At 38.6% G+C, this 22,758-nt stretch overlaps 1 protein-coding gene across 5 annotated transcripts in view; it reads left to right on the top strand.

Moving 5' to 3' along the window:
- The window catches only part of TRPC6 (transient receptor potential cation channel subfamily C member 6), a 77,088-nt gene that overhangs the window by 32,313 nt on the left and 22,017 nt on the right, over positions 1-22,758 (top strand). For 4 of the 5 annotated variants that reach the window (XM_075061720.1, XM_075061716.1, XM_075061717.1 and 1 more), the window contains 4 exons: positions 5,329-5,544; positions 7,918-8,182; positions 9,872-10,067; positions 13,793-13,996. In XM_075061720.1, coding sequence (XP_074917821.1) covers positions 5,329-5,544; positions 7,918-8,182; positions 9,872-10,067; positions 13,793-13,996 — 881 coding nt within the window. Of the gene's footprint in view, positions 1-5,328; positions 5,545-7,917; positions 8,183-9,871; positions 10,068-13,792; positions 13,997-19,310; positions 19,449-22,758 lie in introns of those variants that run through there. The other variant, XM_075061718.1, reaches the window with a different exon arrangement.

Here is a 22,758-nt window from a genome sequence, read left to right on the forward strand (position 1 = left end):
CGCTGCACATCCACTTGGTCTTCCAGGTCTCTTGAGGTCTGGATGTAATGTGGGTTTGACTGTCTATCTCAAGCTTGTGAGAGCAGCTTCCTCTTTACTTTATGTTTGAAGCGTTGGGTAACTAGCTGTTCTCAGTAGTGTGGTGTAGTCTTTTGTCCATCCATGGTTCCCTCATCGTTTCATATATCCCTTCTCATAGGCTACTGTTGTAGTAGCACTTCCATCAATTCCAGGTTCTTCTTGTTCATCCATGAATGGTTTGTTTCCAGTAGCCACTTTTCGTCAGATGTCTCCTGGTTCTCAACATCTGGCTGCGGACCTTGTTAATCCGCGGCGACGCTCCGAGCCAGCATGACTCTCCTAGTTCATGGTCATCTCATATTTGAGGTAGGCAGTGAGCGTTAGGGGGTCTTTTGCCCAAGGGCCCCTACTGGAAGTTGGGTACCACCCCGGTCTCTCGTATTCAAAGGCGGTCTCCCATATCAAAGGCGGCGCTCGTTAACCACTACACTACCAGTCGCTTATATGTTAGAAGATGATAGTATGTTAGGAAGTCCAATAAGCCCTCATGACAATCCCTACTACCACATATTCAAACCATGAACTCGTATATTCGCTTACAGCCTCTGTTAATCCTGGAGATTGCTTGGCTACACGATCAGAGACCAAACAGTATGTACCACCCCCTCCCCATGGAAAATGACGGTTGGAGGATAAGATCAGGCGACCGGAGGAGACGTTAGTCAGCTGGTGGAATACAGAAGGGGTGAAGAGTTAGGATAAGACTCGCTACTGAAAAAATAAGGGCCTGACCCATCTGAAGCCCTAGAGACTGCTAACACAAAGCGCTCACAGACTGGCTACCAGGTAAGGAGATTACACTAGAGAAGCAGAGCAAAAAGTAAATGCCCCGTTCTCCAAAGAACCATCCCAAGGTGTACTCCCACTGCAGTGCAACACCACAATAACAGGCAGAGGCAGCAGAATAGGAACAGTACTGGTAAGAACATATGGAGAAGAGAGAGATCATAATACCAGTGCAACAGTGGCTGCAAGATCCTAGATACAGAGCACAGCAATCTCAACAGAAACCAGTCACCATCACAGTAGAGACATTCCGCAGCGGGTCAAGAACTGAAGAGCTGGACAGCACCTGGACCAGACAGAGTCCCACACCTTGGCTAAAGGAAACTAACAGCACTGCATGCACGCCTACAGCACAGAGAACAGCGCTAGAGGCAGGCTTCCCACCCCAACTGAACTACACAAGGAAGGGCAGTGCTGATCATGGAAGACCCCTGCAAAGGAACAGAACCGTCCACACTACCGGCAATAACCTGCCTTCCCCACAACATGGAAAGTCCTATCAGGCATCATAGCCGCCAAGCTACAGACCATATGGCCAGTACATGCGCACAGTTAGAAGGCATGGGAACAACACAGAGGATCAAAACCACCGAGCTCTAGGATAGGCAGTTGCCCAAGACTCTAAGGTTCGGACGACCACCTGAGCACAGGCTGGATTGACTACAGGAAAGCCTCGACTCATCGCACACGTGATCTGTGAATGTCTGGTGCTATACAAGCAACAGAACACTAAGGCCTTCGCTCAAGAACTCAATGGGACTATGTAAGAACAACACGGGAAGTCAACTCAAGAGTGGCTCCAACAGATCCCAGGAACAACATCAGAGCTCTCTGTCCAGAAGAGTGCAGTGCTAGGAACAGCTAAGATACTGCGCAGAACCCTCAAACTCCCAGGCCTCTGGTAGAGAGGAGAATTATTTTATTTATTTATTTATTTATTTATATATATATATAGTAAACTCAGACATGGATACAGAGGGGGAAAATGTCCAAAAATTTCAAACATGTGCCCTCACAAAAGTCACTGTACAAGATTGTCCTCACAAATTTTCATCTTGAATCTGAGCCTATAGACTATGAAAGCCTATGATGACGGCCAGGTTACCAAGCTAGGCCTCAGCCAACCATCAGTCACTTCTTTTAGCTACCATATGAAGATAAGAATGAGGAATTCTCATACATAAATAATTCCTTTGTCAACTAGATGTAAAACTATAAAAACACTAAAATGTAACAGTTCTCTACCTTTCAACACGTACTTGATCCAGCACCAGCCACTAGTAGTGGTCTGTTTATATAATCAGTTGATCTGAGAGGACACGTTCATCACAGTCTAATCTTGTGCCATCAGAATCAATATATTTTTACTAATATTTATGAAAATTTTAAACTTTTTACTATGACAGTTAACAAAAAAAATTGTCTTTTACCAAATCACATCACTTATTTGCATAAATTTGCAGCTCTAAGCTGAGAGACTGTCACATTTTGGCCTGATAGGGATTCGCATAAAAACAAGTTGTAAAACTTATCAAATGCCAAAAAATTAACAAGTGTCTAAATGTGAGACCCCCTTTGAGCTTGAGGCCCAGGCCAAATGGCCCTCCTGGCCCCTCTCCCCCACTCGATTGGTCCTGCTACTGACCTTGATATAGAAGCCAGACATATTTTTTTAAGATACCAGAGAGTAACATGCATTTTGGTAATATATAAAATGTATCATGATACTAAAAGTCACAGCTTGACCAACTTTCTACTGTTCCCCTGCATGTACATCTATGTGATGCTAAAGCCCAGAACTTGCAAAGGAAGTGGGTGTCCCAGCTGTGCTCCTCCAATAGCCTTTCAGGCTTCAGGATGCATTGTGCCTGAGTCAGACATATGCCTCCCAAAACATGTACCTTCATACATCACACACAATGCAGAGCTGTGCCTTAAAGGCACATTCAAGCCCTAGCATTTTAAGTATGTCAGGCATTCAGTGTAAAGCATAATTAGAACATCAGAACTGAACGAATACTTCTTTCTCCTAAAGACATGTCAGGGTGATGCATAAATAGTATGTAACTTAGAGTGGTTCTCTTTCAAATCCCAAGTGTTTAGAGCGACGTCTTACAGAACCAGCCTAAATCCCATTGAACTGACTTTCATTTAAAAACTCCTACCCTTAATTGAAGGGGCGTGGTTCTTCCTGTCCTCTATTCAATACATCAGTTAGACTCATGGTTTCAGTCTAGCTAGAGTTCTGTTCAGCAAAACTTAATATAGAGATGCTAATTTAATTATTTTTTACTTTTTCAGGAGGATGCTTAAGCAAATCTGCTTCCATTAAGGAGTTTATATATCAGAGGCTATCAGCATTTTATGGCCTTTCTGTGATTGAACTCAGTGCCATACCATATATCGTCATTTTTATAGTCTTAAAAAGCACTTACAATCTCTTTTTACTTCATAATATTTAACCAAATAAATGAATATAATAGTATAGCATGTAAATTTTATAGCACTTATATTGCATAGCTTTATGTAAACATAATTCATCCAGTAATAAATGAATAAATTATTCAGTCTAAGAACTTTAATTGTATTAAACCTATATATTGTAATCTGATTTAGGAGCAAAACTGTGTGAAATGATTGTATAATACTTCATTGTGGTAACTAAAATATAATACAAGTAAATGTTAATCAAAAATGGGTTACTGCCATGATCTTGTATGGATGTCACATATATTGTATTTTAAACAGTTACTCTGGGTGAGGTTTTAATTGACACTAACTGAAAACTAACCGAAAATATCCTACACAACATTTCATATAATTTGATAACTATAGTAAATCATTGGTAAAATGATTATAACGTGCATTATTTTCCAGAAACCTACAAGGCTATTTCATAGCTAACAAAGGGTATTTTCTTCTTACCTTTTAAAATAAGGTAATGAAAAAGGATGCAGTATACAATAGACTGCATGCCTATGGTACCTGAATATTATTTAATAGCTTTTGGGTAAATGAACAAATACAAACTTTCCCTTATTTTATTTCAGAACTATTAAGCTTTCTCCTTACTTTTGTGACTGGTCATTACTTATTCAGGCAATCTCATGGAAGACAAGAAGTGTCCAATGAACTGTTAATGAGAACACGGCTTCTATTCCTGGTTCTGCAACTGGCCTGCTTTTTAACCTTGGACAAGCACTTAACTGCTCTGTACCTCCATTTTCCCCCTCTGTAAAATGGGGATAATGATACTACCCTTTGTGCAGCACTTTGAGCTATACAGACAAAAATCAGTATGTAAGAATAATATTATTACATGCATGAAAAAGGGCTTATTTACATGAATAAGAATTTGTTGAATTGAGCCCATATAACAACACAAATCACTTTAAGGAACACTGGATCAGGCCCATTCTGCTATTAGATTCTCACACACTAATGTGTAAAGTGGATTTGAGTGTCACAACTGAAACACACAGTGGTTTTCCCATGACATGTTTTTATTAATACATTTTTAATTTACCTTTCAAACATCTAGAAAAAAGAGATTTTGCTGACAAATACACACAGCACTTGATAAAGATATAAAAGGCAGCGTATCTTTCCTTTTACTTTATCCAAGGAAAAACAGCTTCCTTCAACTATTTTTCAGGTGGTCGAGCAGAGGGAATTGATAACATGTCACAGTAGCTTCATGTGCTACTATGCTGATCTACTGTAGGTCATCTGGCCTCTAGTAATGACCAGCAAATGACTATATTGCTGATGTTGCTTCTCACAGGAAGTTTATTGTTCATACTGAGAAGAATAATGAGAGGCCAATACTAATCAAAATTTAGCATAGTTGTGATTGTCTAGTCTGACCTCCTGCATAACACAGTCTGTAAAACTTACCCAAATTATACTTAGTGTCAACCATTTTTGTATGGGTTAGTGTTTTAAAGCAGCTTTGATTTATTCACATGATTGAAAATCCATAAAGCAAGACAAGCCCCAGGCATTGCTTAAGTCCCACATAAGCCCTCAAACTATTTGGGGCTTAAGTGTGATTTAATTGAAGCACAGGCTTTGTGCTTGTTCTCTATACAGAGGTGAATTTCACCTGTGAGGAGTCCCATTATCAACTTAAGTCAGTGAAATACTCATGTGGGTAATGTAAGCAGTCTTTTGTCCCTTACACTGGAGTAAATTCATGGGAAGTCAGTGGAGATACACCAATATAAAACTACCATGAGAAAAGAATTAGCCCTCCTGCTGGAATGGGAGAGACACAATTAATTTTCCTTCGTTCTCTGTTTAAGAGTATGATTTGCACATCAAAAAGGAATTCCGCACATATAAGCTAAAATACTTTCCAGTTTGACTGCTTCCAAGAGCACATCCTATTCATAATATAATATTAAAGAGGATAAATCTGAAGTTAAAAATGAAGTATATTCTCTCTTCTCTCTTACGCAGGCATGATATGGTCTGAATGTAAAGAAATTTGGTCTCAAGGGCCCAAGGAATATCTGTTTGAGTTATGGAATATGCTTGATTTTGGTATGTTGGCCATTTTTGCAGCATCATTCATTGCAAGGTTTATGGCATTTTGGCACGCTTCCAGAGCCCAGGGCATTGCTGATGCAAATCCAGATGCACCATTGGATTCCAAGACACAATACTACACATTCGGTGAGTTGAATTCACAGAATGCAGACTTAAATATAGGACGAAGAAGAATTGTTTCTGTGTTAATAAGTTTCTAATTCTTTATGTAGTCTCTCAATCACATTGGATTAATTTTTCACCCCAACTTTATTTTTTACTCTCTTCATTACATTAAGTGTTACGTTTGTTTATACCAGCATCTCTAACACACTTCTGCTGGTATATAGCAGGTTGACTTACTTCATTACCCAGGATATATAAAAGCAGTACGATGAATAAATGTGCTATAAAGCACTAAAAATAATTTTTTGAAGTGTGAACATGGATTAGAACTTCCAGCTGTGGGAAATTATTAAATACGGCTAGTTAAACATGAATTCAATTATAAATTGCAGCAATCTGTTGCCTTTACAAACAGGGACCAGTTATCATAGCTTTCCTACTCAGATTTGAACCTTAGCGTTCATAACCTGAGAAGCTAGCATGAACCCCTCTAAGCTTAATTATCAGCTTAGATCTGATCTCGCTGCCACCAGCCAAAAATTCCAGGGTTTTGGCTCCCTCTGGTCTCCCCAAACCCTTCCCTGGGGGACCCCAAGACTCAGAGGCTCTGAGTCTCACAACAAAGGGAAATAAACCATTCCCCCCACCTCTCTCCCACCCAGAATTTCCTCTCTGGGCTAACCTGAGAGTTACTGATGCAACCTCTTTACATCACAATACCAAGAAGCATGTCTCTTCTCTTCCACAAAGAGACAACCAAATACAAGGAAACAGAAAAGATTCTATCTCTCTTCCCCCTTAGCTTCTTCCCGCCCTGGGACACTAGGAGAGTTAAACACAGAGAGCAGTTTCCCCCTCCCCCCTGTCTTTCCTTTCTCCCACCAATTTCCTGGTGGGTCAACTAGAAAAAAAAAATCAACAGGTCTTAAAAAGCAAAACTTTTAATAAAAAAAAAAAGAAAGAATAGAATAACAGTTCTCTGTAATCTAGATGGTAAGATACAGGGCTTTCAACTTATAGAAAATGAATAAACAATAGAAAAGGGATAAACAGCCTTACCCAAAAACAATACAATTTAAAGTACTTATAGCCAAATACACATAAAGACTCCACCAGCCAGATACACAGATGCAAATACAGCAAAACAATTTAAAAGACTATACTTTTGCTAACTTTGTACTTACAACTGGGAAACAGAAGATTAGAAGGACTGGAAATAGACCCTCTCATAGCTGAGAGAGCACAGAACAGACAAAAACCCAAGACCAAGAAACACCCACAAATTCCCTCCCTTAAGCTTTGAAAAATCCGGTTTCCTGATTGGTCCTCTTGTCAGGTGTTTGGTTCCCTTTGTTAACCCTTTACAGGTAAAAGAAACATTAACCCTTAGCTATCTGTTTATGACACCAGTGTCTAAGTTGCACTGGATTTCTAAAGTTGCCAAGCAAAATTCTTCTCTCTAGTCCATGCTATAGGACTGTATTAGCGGAGCTTCAATTGACATCAGTATTATAGAGGTACCGATTGTGATTTCATAGTGAAGGTTGTGTTCCATTTTGCACTTAAAGTAGGAGTCCAACCTCTTGGTTTTAGAATGCAGCATGCAATTAAATCTCCAGGGAGATGCTCAGAAACTTGCTGAACAGATATGTAATTGCAAGAAATAAACTACATCTAAAAAAGGCCCTGTTCACAAGCAAATGCACATAATCTAAATGAGTCCATGCCATGTCTAAGTTAACCCATTGAGACATTCGTTTATTTGTTGTGTTGCTTAAATGTTATCTCTCCACTGAGTTCCTGGGACAAGAACATCATTTTCTGTCTTATATATAAGGATGTTTTGAAATGTTATTGTTCAGGGGCATTAGGTGTTGGGGCAACTAGCCCATTCCTGTGTTAGACTTGAGAAAGCATGTTTCTTTCTCTAGCCTTAGTTGATGGCAGGATCTTCATGCAAGGAGTTTGCTTAGCACTGTTAAAAATTCATTGCTGTGGGCTTAGTTTGGGCACTCACATTGGCAGGTAGGGGCCCATGCTACTAAGGAGCTGAGTCCTGAGAGCAATCAGTGTTTTCACTCAAAGAGGCACTACATGTGTATATTTTAGGTGCATAATCAGGTTCCCTCATTTCGGCACCCAAGTCTGAAAATTGGCCTCCCTCTTTATAAGTGGCTGCATTGCATTTCTTTTTCAAGTATGGTTAAAAAAAACCAAAAAACTAAAGAGCGAGCTAGCAACCCAGCTGAATAACTCTATTGATCTCAGTGCCAGGGTACACTAGCAAAGGATCTGGGCCAGTCTTTCTCTTCTAACCAAAAGAGAATAATCCTATGAATAGCCTAAAGTATACTTCAGCCCAGTTACAAGAAACTCTCATCTTTTTATTTCTAGCCAGAATAAACTGGGATCCATCTGATCCACAAATCATATCTGAAGGCCTGTATGCAATTGCTGTTGTTTTAAGTTTCTCCAGAATAGCCTACATTCTCCCAGCCAATGAAAGCTTTGGACCTCTACAGATATCACTTGGCAGAACTGTGAAAGACATCTTCAAGTTCATGGTAATATTTATCATGGTGTTTGTGGCCTTCATGATAGGAATGTTCAATCTCTATTCCTACTACCGTGGAGCCAAACAAAATGAAGCATTCACAACGTAAGTATTACTCCTGTTTAAATGTTGAAAATTGCACATCTTTTGTAGAAGGAGAGCTACTTGAACTGAATGCATTAATATACTAAGTGTCATAATGTGCGGTATAAGATTCCCATCTTTTATTAAATCTCTTGCTCTTGTAATGAGTGATAACTTTCTCTGTAGACCTGGTGCCACTAAGATATAATTGAAATCAAGGATAAGATTTTTATCCCAGTTACACTGGGGCATATCTGGAATGAGTCCATTGAACATGAATTGGACTTACATTGTATGCTTTCTGGCGCAAGGGCCATCTCTTTGTTACAAAGGGCATCTAGAACAATGATCCAAGTCTGATCCATGATAGGGGATGGTAGATGCTACCGCAATATAAATAATGATCAATACTCAGCTGAATAAAATAGGTAGGGTTCAGCATAAGAGGTGGCATGTTTTTATCAGGTTCAAACCTGACCCCAGGACAGCTGTGTTGGGAATGGTGCTGGTGTAAGTTAAGGTAGAGGCTTCCTTTGCCATGCCAATGTTAGTTGCTATTTTTTCTACAGTTACCCTCCTACTTTTCTGCCTATAAATCACTCTCATTTTGCAGACCCAATGAATTCTAAATCAGTGCAAGTTGTGCTGCTTTGTCATGGATACCAATTTACATACACTGCTACTTATCTCACCACTGGTTTGGCCCAGAGGCTTCTCCATGAGTTGCAGCTGCTTAAACTAACATAGGCTTCATATGCCAGCTGTGCACCAGTTTCACTTTTTTCAAAGGAAATTTCAACAGAGTGCAAAAGAGAACCATTACTCACAGCTGAGGAAGATGTACGAACATAGCAATTGCCAGACTGGATCAGATTCAAGTTCCATTCAATCCAGTATTCTGTCCCCAGTAGTGGCCAAAACCAGCTGCTTCAGAGGGAGGTGTAAGAACTGTTCTGTAGGTAGATGTGGGATAATCTGATTGTCCTACCCTCCTCCGCAAGAGGTCTGATCCTGATACCTAATAGTTAGAGATTGGCTTAAACCCTGAAACGTGAGGTTTAATATTCCTTCCAAAATTTTTGTTGTTTAATTATGACAACTCTGGATATTCTTGATCTCCATATAAAATATCAATCCCATTTTTAATCTTTAATTCTTGGCCACAAAAATTTCCTGTGTCAATGAGTTTTACAGTTTAATCAAATATGTGTGAAAACTTATTTCTTTTTATTGGTTTTTAATTTCATTGACAGTCCCTGTGTTCTTGTATTAGGAGATGGGGAGAACAGAAGTTCTCAGTTTACCTTCTCTGGACCGTTCATTATTTTATATACTTTTATCATGTCCTTTGTATTAATCTCCCTTCTAAGGCAGATCCTGTGAATCAACGTCTTTCCTCCTGGTTCTTTGCTCTCCTCCTCTGTCCTGCCTCCTGGGTATACTCAGGCCTTGATTTACCAGTATAATTAATTAAAGTAGTTGGCTTTATCTTTTATGCCTTAAAATTGAAACTCTGTTATTATGAATCAGTTTCTAATGGGAGTGCTTATTACATTAAGTGTATGATGAATGATATCGGTAAGATCAGACTTCTACAGTTTCATTCAGGAGAAGTTTATATGGTAGGTAAATAGCAGTGACTTGTTTATGAGAACAGTTTTTATAAATCTTTTACAGCAGCATATGACCATGTTCTGTTTTTAATTTCAGAGTTGAAGAAAGTTTTAAGACATTGTTCTGGGCTATATTCGGACTTTCAGAAGTGAAATCAGTTGTCATCAATTATAGACACAAATTTATTGAGAATATTGGTTATGTCCTTTATGGAGTCTATAATGTTACTATGGTCATTGTTTTATTGAACATGCTAATTGCAATGATCAACAGCTCTTTCCAGGAGATTGAGGTAAAACTATATTTTATAATTATATTTGGTTATATCTCATTGAGGTTTAGTGTATAAGCAAACACACATTATGACAAACTCTTATTTTCTTCACATAAATATATTTTTGTTACAGAGAAACAACCTGGAGTTTTTTGGATTAGATAAGCGCTGTACATTCCTTCCAAATTGTTGGTGATGAAACTGAAAGCAGCTGAAAGTGATATAGTTCCGGTGCTTGGAGCAGTGAGAACTAGACTGGACAATGTACTAAAAAAAATATTATAGAGCAGTGCTACAGAGGGATGTATTAGCTGATCTTGCAAGTCTTTTCCATCTCTAAATTCAAATTATTATTTGAGTGGTGCCCCTGTGCTTTCTGTTAGAAGGGAATCCTCATTAATATGCATCCAGCCTATAGGCAAATCCAATACATCATTTTAAATTGACAGCGACTCAGCTTTTTTCCCTACTAAACAAAATTTTCAATGTAATAAGCTAGTAAAAATCCACACAAACTTTTGGGTATTGTGGGAAATAAAGGGCCAGATCACCGTATAAATGTTGAAGAATAACTTCTCACAATAAAATGATTCTCACTCTTTCTTTGTCCCAATTAATATTTAATTGAAGTGGAACAACGTAATTTGGACAGATTGAGAGAGACGAACATCAGAGCATCTCATAGTCCAGTAGCTGGGATACTCAGCTGAGTTTGGGGACCCTTTTTCCAATCCTTTGCCCCACCAGTCACAGAGGGGAATTAAATCAGGGTCTTCTACATCCTGAGTGGGTACCCTAATTTGGATCTAAAAGTTACAAAGGAGGTAGACCTTCTGCATCCTGGCCATTTGGAATTGAGTGTGCTCCAATCAGGCCCTGCAGGCAAGATAGATTTTCTCTGCTTATTTTCTCCTGGTTTGTGCATCACACTGAGGCTTCGGCATTAGAGGGGCATCCAGATGCCTAGAGTGAGGCTTCAGTATGCATGCCCAAAGACAGACATTTAGCCATGCAGAGAACGTTTATAGTGAAAATTTAGTAAGTTTAGGAACCTACAGGGTTAGACCGCAATCAAGTGGGTTTTTTTGTGGATCACGGTGGTATCTAAAACTGGATTTTAGGCACCTAAGTCCCTTTGTGGATCTGACCCATGGTGTCTCTGTGCCTCAGTTCTCCATCTGTAAAATGGGAATAATAGCAACCCCTCCCATAAATACTTTAAAAATTGGGAGACATTCTAATACTTCAGTAATGGGGGCTATATAAGTACCTAATATAGATACATAGTGTATCTGTTTTAAAGAATTTCTTCTTCTATTTTTCCCCTTTATTGCATAGAAGTTGAAGAACAATAACTTTGCCAAAGATATAACACAGGTATTTTATGGATGAAGCTTAGTAGGAATGCCATAATAAAGGATCCTGGTAATTGAGTGGGTAAAAGAGAAGAGATTAATTACCCAATATTTACACATTATTATGCTCATACCTATGCTTATAAAAATCAGGCCCTTTCTGGAGTCCACTCTGGCTGCTATGGATGACTCCAGTGGCCCAAAAAGGCTTGTACGCTGGTTTAACCATTTTTTTAAAGAGAATCCCAATTTGACACAGAGTCAGCATAGCCATCTTGTCTCTCATCATCCAGCTTCAAGTGTGTTTCTGGGAGAAAAGGGCTCTGGTAGAGAGAACCAGGCTGACTCTTTGCTGGCCCCAGGACTGAAGGAATGCAAAGGTGGCTTTCCTGCCTCCTTCACATTTTAGTGACACTGTGACCCATCATTTTGTTAGGACCCCAATGAATACAGCAATACAATTGCTTTAAGACTGAACTGTGAAAGCCATGATTCCAAGCTTACTTGAAATAATGAGATCTATATCAGATTAAAAATCAAAAATACCTTCTCTGTTGGTACAACCTTGGTCAGAGAATAAATTTAGAATAAAAATGTATTTAAATTAGATGATCCCAGCTTTAAGTAAGTTTAAGAATAAAGTAGCTTTCCCATGTGACTTTGAGTGGATTGTTGACAAAGATGTACAAATGAAGTATTTATTTATGTATTTATTTTGTATACTAGAGTCTGCATAAATCTAGTTTGCGTAATATACAGAATTGATTATCACTGATCTTTAGCAAATTAGCTCAGCAGATTAGTTCTGGAAGGGTCACCACTACAAAGTTGGGAGAATCGGACATCTCTTCTGCAAGAGGTAGATAGATAATCATAACTTACAGGGCTGACCCCATCCCTTCAACAAAAATGACAATGAAAAAAAAATCAAGTTGAAATTTACACTGTCCTGCAGTGAACATAAATTAGAATTACTGAACACATTTTGTTCTGTAAATACAGTTAAAATACATTGAAAATTCATCTGCATTCTAAGGAAACTCATAATCAAGGAAATATATCTCTTTCCTTATGAGTCGAATTGAAAGCACTTGGGAGGACCTTACGACATTCTACTGTCTCCAGCCATGCCACAAACCAAATGTCAAGAATAAAACAAAAGGAAAAGATAAAGAAAATGGAGCAATTACATTTTATCCAAAAAGTGCAGATCATGAAATCTTTAAACCATATCTAGTCTTAAATTGACCTATGTACAGAATGATGAAGAAAGGGGCATATACATGTGCCTTAAAATAACTTAGCCCGGTGCCAGAGTCTTTGTGTATGATCATTGGCAATGCTCATCTGCTGCACTCAAGTGGAGAATAATATCAAATCCTTGAGTCCTTGCACAAGAAAAACTCACTCTGAATTCAGTGATGTTTCTGCTGGTATGAGTACTAAGTGGAACTGTAGGGTTTGACTTATATTATTGTTGTCTATTTGTGTTTTGTTTTTACTGTTACTCCTTTACAGTAACAATGTATGCCATTCAGAAGTGAACAAAAAAGTGTATTTCACAACTGACTTTCCTATAGTGTTTTTTATATTTAGGATATGTCACCACTAAGTATTGACACTACACTGTGGTAAATGTTTAATTTTTAATGGCACCCCTTATGCAACACTTTTTATTGAGAGATCCCATAGCATTTTAGAGACATTCACTTAGTCTCAAACCACATGCCTGCAAAATATAGTTAAGGAATACAGTGCAGCCACTTCACTGACCACTGAAATGCGCTCATTTCTGGGACAGAACTCAGCATCTGTTTATAGGACAGAAAGTAAGAAAGGATGCTGCATCCAACTGAAAATGCGAGAGCAAATTAGATTTAATTTAAAGCAGGAAAATGTGGTTAATCTTAGAAAAAGTGCCGTGGAATATTTAATTCCTACAAATGGTCAGTTTTATGTCTTATGCTCTATTTTAAGCATGTGCTTAAATCCATCCCTGTTGAACGAAGCATTTATGCATGTGTTCAAAAATCGACATCAAGCTTAAAGTTAAGCATATGCTTATGAGGCCTTTACTTTTTTCCAGTATAATTTTGAAAAGTGTCAACAGATAGGGCCTCCCTTGAGACGCTTTTTACAAACTAATGAGGGAGCTAATAGTCAAACTAAATTTACCTTTTCCTAGGTCTATTCCTTTGCTTTTCTCAGATTAACAAACAATTTGCATAATTAATATTTCATTTCATCATTGGTAAAAATAGAAATTTGATCTGCTTGGCATTCATGTCAGCGATTCTTGTTCAAAACACAAATGTCATTGGATAAGGTAATTTTAATAATGAAGACATTATTAGCAATTGTTTTGATAGTCATATTTCTGTCTTACAGGATGATGCTGATGTGGAATGGAAGTTTGCTAGGGCTAAACTCTGGTTTTCCTACTTTGAAGAAGGGAGAACTCTTCCTGTACCCTTCAACCTAGTGCCAACTCCAAAATCTTTGCTTTATCTCTTACTCAGAATAAAAAAATGGATCTCTAAAGTGTTCCCATGTCATAAGAGAGGTTTTCAGGAAGATGCAGAGATGAATAAGGTAACTTTCCAATACAATATATCATATACAAATTTTAAATGTTAATAATAATTTTACCTTTTCTTTGCTGTCAACTGGAGTAGGAGCAGTGGGTGCCTAGCATCTTTAAAAACAGACCACCTTGGGTTCAATTTTACACCACTGAAATGAATGAAAATTTTGCTACTAGCTTCAGGAGGAGCAGTATCAAGCTCTTCTTTAGGTGCCTTAATATGGATCATCTGTCTATTTCTAGGCACTAAGGGCTAGATCCATAAAGGAATTTAGGTGCCTAACTATTGCTTTAGACACCTTAGTCCAAAATTTAGGTCCTCAGCTGCTGCTTAACCCTGTAGGTGCCTAAAGTCCCTGAGCAGCTACACATCCACTGATAAAGTCTCTTAAATACCTAACTTTCTAGCAGTGGGCATGCACAAAGCTAACTAAATCTTGCTTGTTACCATGTGCACACCTAAGCCCTAGTATTTCAGATACTTAAATAGTCATTGGGCCAGAGTGAGAGTGTGAGAATTTCTCTATACCTTGGTGGTTAGGGGATTCACCTAGGAAGGGGGAGACTGAGTGTCCAGTCTCTGCTCCAGTGACTGTTTAATTACTTCATACAAAGTGGAACAGCTTGATCGAGGTAGCCCTACTCTAGACTACCCCATAGCCTAGAGTTCAGGGTATTCACCCTCAAGGAAGGAGACATTGGTTCAAGTTCCTTCTTCCCATGAGGCAGAGGATATTTTAACCTGGTTCTCCCACATCCTGGATGAGTGCTCCGACCACTAAGAGATAAGAGTAGGCTCCTTCTCCTCAATTTTTTGTGAGAAAGGGTTGTGAATCCTGAGCAGACATAGACACCTCTCTCTGACTCAGATTTAGGCACCCAAGTCCCTTTTGAGTGGCAGAGTTTAGACCCCACCCATCTCCTCAACATTTCTTACTGATTCACTTAGTCAGCTCACAATGATGGCTTCTGTGTGCCCCTTTATTAGGTACTCTACTCTCTCCATGCGTTGAATAGAGAGCCTGGCTGCCTGACTCTGGGCTGTGGATTCCGCTGAGTGGCATGGCCTCTCAGATTATGTCTTGCAACACTGTGGGTCTCATTCTAAGTCTATACCTCCTCCCCTATTGTTTTATGTGGCTTGCTTGTATCTGAGATGTCTTGTGTTCTCTGATGCATTTAGATGATAGGACACTACCGTGCAGCAGAGCTGGTCTGCTGCTTTATCTAATAGAATTATTCAGTGTTTATACTCAGTATGTTAATTCTTTACCTTGTCAGTATCTCAGTGTAAGCTAAACACTCATTGCTTGATGGAAACAAATAATATAACACACTATGTTAGGCTGTATTGGAAGTGTGAAGACTGGTGTTACGACATTATTGCAACTCAAGAGGAATAGGGGGAGGAGAGGATAGAACAGCTTCCCAAACCAAATGACCAGAAAGCAGATTATCAGTACTGCTTAATGAGTAGGAAAGTGATTTTATTGTGACATTTTTAAGGAAAAGTCACAAGGTAGTCATGGTGGCAGAAGCAAATGTCAGAGAAGTTTTATTTTTTTTAAAGTTTACCAGTGTTACAACCATCACTGGAATTGGCAGTCATGTGACAGGGTTAATAACTTTTGCAGGCTTGACCAAGTTCATGTGACTGGGACTAGGAAATAAGGTTTGTGTATCAGCATGTTATTAGATAAATGACAAGCAATTTTCCTGGAACAAATTTCAACCAGTTTGCCCTGCTGTGAGCAGACAGTAGAGGACAGCACTTCAGCAGCAAAAAGAAGAGCCTAGCAGAGGTGTGGGGGCAGAGAGAGCTGTTCCACCTGGGGAAAAGCTTTGCTTTTGTCTCTGCTCTGTGATTTCGATTGACCCCCTTTCATATAGCATTACGCGTTGTATCTCTTCTCCTGCCTGTGTAATCTCTCCTCTTCCCTCCATGTGCATTCTACTCCCCTGCTTTTTTGTCTCCTTTTTCCTCTACCCTCTTATTAAAAGATGAGATTTTCCATTAAACAGTAATGAGGAACACTGATCATAATCCTATGACAAAAGGAAAGGAACTACAGGAGGGGCATTGGGCTATGTTGTGACATGCTTCTCAACAAATACACAATAGGTTATAAAATGATCATGGATCCTATAAGCAATATTGCCACTCAAATCAGCTTGACACAGTTTGCCTCTTAACTGATTTTAGATGCATTCTGTGCATGTCTGGTAACTATCATTACTCAGATTTCATATCATGTTACTTGAGAAATTAAACCAAATGCATATATAATATCCACAATAAGATGCTTTCATTTTGCTTGTGCATGGTTTCTAATGACCTCAGCATTTGCAAACCTCTTGTCGAGTTACTAAGTGCAAACTGATTTTACAGCTTGCTTCAATGAGAAGGGTGTCACTGAAATGCACTGACTTTCAGGAGGTACATGTGCTGCTCAAAATGGGCTGATGGCAAGAAACAAAAACACCAAAGATTTTTGTTTTCAACTTCACGTACGATTTTCAAGAGCATATAAGGGACCTGGAAGCACCAGTCCCTATTGCTTTCAATGACTTCTAAGTCACTTCTCCCATATCTCATTCTTGCACCCTATCTGTATTGTCCAGGGAAACTGAGTTTGGACCTTAAACTAAAACCATAATCAAACAGGTGTTTCTAGAAAGATGCTAACTATCATCATATCCTTGGACATTGTGGACAGAACCCTAGAACCCCAGTTCTGTTTGCGTAGCTTAAAATAGCTGTCTGTCAAAGATGTTATGCGAATTGTAACCCCCGTTTGGAAGGTTTTTTTCCAGCTTTGACCTAGGTCTTATATTTCAAATATTAATAATGTTTTCCGTTAGCTGCAGAGTGATTCTAGAACATCAAATGCTAAATAAGTATACTTTCTCTTCTGTTAACACAGTATACTTTTTTATTGAGTTTGACTCTCAATAAAAAAATAAATAAAATCTCTGAGCTCACATCCCCTGGCTATTTAGGGTTTCTACCTCAGAGTCTGAAACTGCTAGTCAATCACAGTTTTGCTTTTGGACATTCCTGTGGTCTGGAGTTGGCCCTGCCTGCTTCCATCACATGGCACCCCTGCCTACTTCTTAAAAAAACAACTTTTGTTTCCAAAAGCATTGTTTCGAATGACCGCTATTGGTACATTATTTATCATCTTCTCTTTCTAGCCTTTATAATAAATCATCTCCTTCCCCATCTAGACCAGGTATGGATGATTCATTATCATTGTTTTCATTTCATCCCCAGAAAGGTATCTGCAGTCTGCTTGTTAATAAGCTTTGTAATTTGAAATAAGACCATGGGATGGGTTCTGACCTTGCAAACTGTTAACCAGTTGAGCTGTCCATACTCACAGGAGTAGTTTCAGTGGGCTGACTGAACTGTGTTTGGATGTGCAAGATCAGACACAAAACTCCATATTTTTTCTACAAATAGATCCTTTCCGCTCTTGTTACAGCAGGAGTAGCAGCACTATGGCAGTAAAAAGGAAGGCTGCACAGAGAAAATGTGGAAATTCTGTAGTGCCAACCCTCCTCATATTGCTATAGACCGGAGACAAATCCAGACCTTTGATGTTTATAGGGGAAGTAGCTTAAGTGGAACTCACAAAGTAGTACACCAGAAACAAGTTTTTTGAAACCCGCCTAACATTTAGAAATAAAGGCATGACACATGTTCTCTTCCAGGGTATTCCTTCCTTTCCACTGAGTCAATGACTCAGGAAAAAGTGCCCCTAAAGGCTGTAATCCAGGACCACAGTTCAATGTGATCCATTCCCCACATTTCTCCTAATTCTTGATGCCACTTGACTGGAGCAGCATGACCCTTGCATCTCCTGGAGAGAGAAGATCAACATCTCCGAATACTGCCAAAGGATTTTCCTGTGTGCAGCCTTCCTCAGCCTTTTGGTCCAAGGCTCCTATGGCTTTCTTCCCTTTCAGGCTGGATCTGGGGTGACATTTTACAAGTGAAGAACCAAAAAATAGAGAGAAGTAGATTTAAAAAAAAAATTGCATCAATTGCTTTGAATTTTAGAATCAAATTTCTTTAAGAAGCATAAAATTCTGCTTCTCCACAAACTGGGCTTGAAGGCTATGAAATCTATTCATTTTCCTAACCAAGAGAATGATGACAACATGTGTCCTGAGTGAGCTGTCATCTTTGAATATGACCTTTCAGAAAAGAAATAAGGAGCAACTTATAGATGTATTCTTAATAGAAAATAAATTCAGATTTTGTTGTATCATATCAGCATGCTTTTGCTAACTCTAACAATGCAAAATATAATTTTGTAATTTTTTTATTCTACTATTATAGATTCTGCTATTATATACAATGGTGAAAAGTGCCCTCTGATTCTGATGGCCAAATTGAGCAATTTGGTCATGCTTTTGAGATGTGCTGCAATTCCAAACTCCAGTGAAGTGCATAGGAATTGCTGATGCTCACCACTTCTGAAAATCAGGTTCAAATTGTCTCAAGTTGGACAGCAAGAAACTTGCACTGAAAATCAGCAGCCTCTCTTTTGAAAATGTGACTATATGACACTAATGAAATATAATACAACAATAGGCAAGATTTACTTAAAAAAAGTCTTGATTGATTTTTAAATGATACAAAACAATGATCTATAACAATATGGACACGCGATACTAAGGGTATGTCTATACAGCCAAGAAAAACCCACGGCTGGCCCATGCCAGCTGACTCAGACGTGCAGGGCTCTAGCTGTTGTGCTGTTTCATTTGCTGTATAGACTTCCGGGCTCAGGGTGGAGCCCGGGTTTTAGGACCTTGCAAGGTAGAAGGGTCCCAGAGCTCAGGCTCCAGCCTGGCCCCGGAAATCCACACAGCAATAAAACAGCCCCACAGCCCAAGCCCTGTGAGCCTGAGTCGGCTGGCATGGGACTGCTGCAGGCATACCTTAACTAACCAAAGTTCTGGACCATGCCACCTCTTTTACAAAATACTCCCGTAGTGATCACCTGTCACTCACCCATCCATTTATATTTAGATAAGAGAGACACTGTATGGCTTACATTGCCACATAAATATGTATGGCTTATAGTTGTAGGCCCTGATTCAGCAAAACACTTAAGCATGTTTTTAAAGTTAAGCACATCTCTAAGTTCCTTTGCTGAACTGAGGTGTAGTCATTTTGTCAGGTGTGATGGGAATCCTTTGTGTTTTCTCTAAATATGAATGTGTTGGCTGTGATTACACAGTCAATAAATCTTAGTGCTTAGGTTTGTTATTTCTCTGGCAAACTTAATTTACTTTTTGAGTAATTTTCAGGAGAGAAAATGCTGCAGCCATGAAGCTCAAAGAGAGAGCTTCCAAACCTGTTACGAGAGTGAAATGCAGTTGTAATCCTGGCATTCCCTGCCACCAAGTGGTTTTACACAGTTATGCAATAAATTATATATCCCATCTGTATTGCTGTTACAGGTTGATTTAACAAAGTTACACACTTTTATATATCACTTGATTTACCTGTCTAAATGAAATGCATTTCACGTTTTCTGTGTTCTTTCAATTTTGGGCTCAGTTAATAAAAAGTCTGTTGCAGATTGTATCAATTTTTACATCTGTTGACAAAGAGGAAAATGTAGTAAAGTGTTAATGATAAGATAAAGGTTGTGCAGTATGCCATTCATTTCTGCTTTTCTTAATTAGGTGTTATGAACATTGTATAAGACATAGGCACCGACCCCGTGGGTGCTCCAGGGCTGAAGCACCTACTGAAAAAAATAGGGGGTGCTCAGCACCTGCAGAGTCAGATTAATCTTTTGTAGGCCCTGGCACGCAGACCATGGCACCACCTCCCCCTCCTCCCCTGCTGCACCCCGAGGCCCCACCTGATTCTGCCTCTTCCCACTGAGGCCCCACCCCCACTCTGCCCCCAAGGCCCTGCCCTAATTCAGCCTCTTCCCCCCGAGGCTACGCCCGCTGCAGAGAGAGGCACCCACCAGCAAAAACCAAAAGTCAGCACCTGTGGCACAGGAGTCTACAATGAAGTCCTTATGGCAAAAAATGTCAACCCATGCACAGTAGAGCCATTACATTTCAGTGATTGTCAAACAAAATGATTTTGTGACGACAAGTACCTAAGCTTGCTTATGCTGAAGGCAATCTCCAACCCCCTTTTTGACTTCAGTGGGAACAGAATTGTACTTCTATCTTGTTCATGTTTCAAAATAGGGTACAGGAAGCAATTTTCAGAAACAGGTTCTAATACAGCTTCAGAGATACTGCATAGCTGAAGATGACTTTATTTTCTAATTTAGAATTGTCTTTAAAAGCCCTTCAAGTATTGCCATAATAATACATTATGTTTATAATTACAAACAATGACAAGAGATACCAAGAAAAAGCAATCAATACCTTGTTGTAGTTAAAAAAAAAAAAAATATTTTATTTCCCAACTAAATAGACCTTCAAGGGCTATTACAAACAGATGCAGATACATAATATGAATCATATAAAACCTGTGAGGTAGAAAAAAGTGGATCCAATTTCTCTGCTCTGGTCTACTTATTTGCTAAACTTTAGCTTTCTTCATTATCATTAGTAGAACTGGGTAGGAAACAGTTTTCCTTCCTATCCTGTGATTTTTCAAGATTTTGAAATATTTCCCATTACATATTGGGACAAACCTGAGACCTTTCAAATTATTTTCAAAACATGAAGGAAGTGAAGGCACTCAGTTTAGAATTGAGTTATGCCATTGGTTATGTCACTCAGCAGGGACCTAGGTACCAGTTCCTGCTCTAATGAATATTTAATTATTTATTACAAAGTGGAACAGCTCCACCAGCATAGGTTGAGAAAGAGAGAAACTTACCTGAGAACAGCCAATGGCCTGGTAGTTAGGACAATCATGTACAACATAGGAAGACTCAAGTTACTGCTCTATCTGACTTTTCTCAGTGGTTTTGAATAGAAATTCCATCCTGAACCCAAGTAATCTTCCCAATGAAAGTTTGATCAAAACCAATACGTACCAGGAGCGGTTTTGGTTCTACTGAAAAGTCATTTAATTAAAAACTTCCCAATCAGCCAAAATTATGAGTTGTTGAGAATAGAATTTCACTTGTCACCAACGTGAGCAGATGTACAACAAGGAAGAGTGAAATTGAACTATGAAATTCACCATGATGGGTACTTCAGTCATAGAAACTAAGAACAAAAAACAGGTATTTTGTCATTCTATTTCGCCAGCCAGCTCATTTTCAAGGGTTTTGTCTAGTCCAGGATCTCACCACTTCACTAGAAAAATTATTGCATAGATTAAATGAGATTACCATTTGAACTTTTCCCTCTTGTTCACCCTAAACTTTGAGCACAATGTTATCCAATTATGTCTACTATTTCTTCTTTAAACTATAATAACTTTAAATTTATAACAATGCTTGCTTCTTTTAGGCCTCCAACAGGTATTCGTGTTATATCACCCAATAGTCCTATTTTAACAAGACCGTGAAATAGCTTACACAAAAAATGTTGCTGGTGGAATGCACCTGTTTAAAAAAAACTATCTCACAGATAGACATAAGCAAAGTTAGACTATGAAATATTTTGATGCATAAAGACGTACAGGAAAATTCTGCTTTATTTACTCCAGGGTAAATCCAGAGTAACTACATTATTTTAGTGGCATTATTTTGGATTTACCATGGATTTGAAAGTAAAGTTTGCTTTTGATTTCTAGAAAACAAGCCATATTAGAAAATCTAAGACAGAAGGCTAACTTCTAATTAGGAAGTTCTGAAGGGAATGGGGAAAACTGAGCATTTTAAGTGTTGTCCTCATTACAGATTAAGGGCTTGATTCTGATCTCATTTGCACAAGTTTTATGCTGACTTCTCAGGTTTTACTCCTGATTTACATTCTTATAAGTGAAATCAAAATCTAGCCCTAATAAAGCCCTCTGCTTGGACTTCATATTCTGATATCAGACACAAGCTGAAAACCTACTGCACACTAGTCCTTCATTCTTCTTGCAATTCAGGCATAGCTTATTTCCTGTTATATCCCAATGTACTGCCTATCAGGTTTCCAGGCTTACCAATTCATTTATAGCTAAGCATTCAACTCATTAAAGCACAATAATGCCTGGTACCAAAATCCCCACTAAAAATACAACATGTTTAATACACAGTAGCATCTAAGATACTGTGGCTGTGTTCCTATATTTTGAAGAGGAAATATTTTTTGTATGTCAGATACAACTGTAAAATATTTTGACTTTGTAATGCCAACCTCTTTAGGTCCTCATCCAGGTGAATCATAGTTTATATTTCAGATTCCTTATTTCTTGCATTACTGTTCAGAGAGCTGGTTGATTTGTCTCAATCGATAGTAATGCATGCTTTGTTTTCTTCTGACAGTTCCCAAATCATCCTTATTACAATCCAATCATTCAGCTACACTACTGAATTCATCATTTCATAACAAAATTGTGTTTTATTCCTTCTCAAAGACATTAACCAATAACGAATGCTAGATAACTGAAGCATTGGATAATCAGACAGTAATTTGTACTCCAGTTTTGAATAATGTCCATTCACTCCAGGGTTTAACAAAAATGCTGTTCAGAAATATACTGTCAAATCAGAACTTCCATGGGCTTCTGACTTGCATTGCTTAATCATCTTACACTAAGGGTACGTCTACACTGCACGATTATTTCGAAGTAGGTTAAACCGATATTACAAAACCGATGTTATAAAATTGGTTTTGC

Source organism: Chelonoidis abingdonii, chromosome 1 (assembly GCF_003597395.2).
Source record: "Chelonoidis abingdonii isolate Lonesome George chromosome 1, CheloAbing_2.0, whole genome shotgun sequence".
NCBI lineage: Eukaryota > Metazoa > Chordata > Testudines > Testudinidae > Chelonoidis > Chelonoidis abingdonii.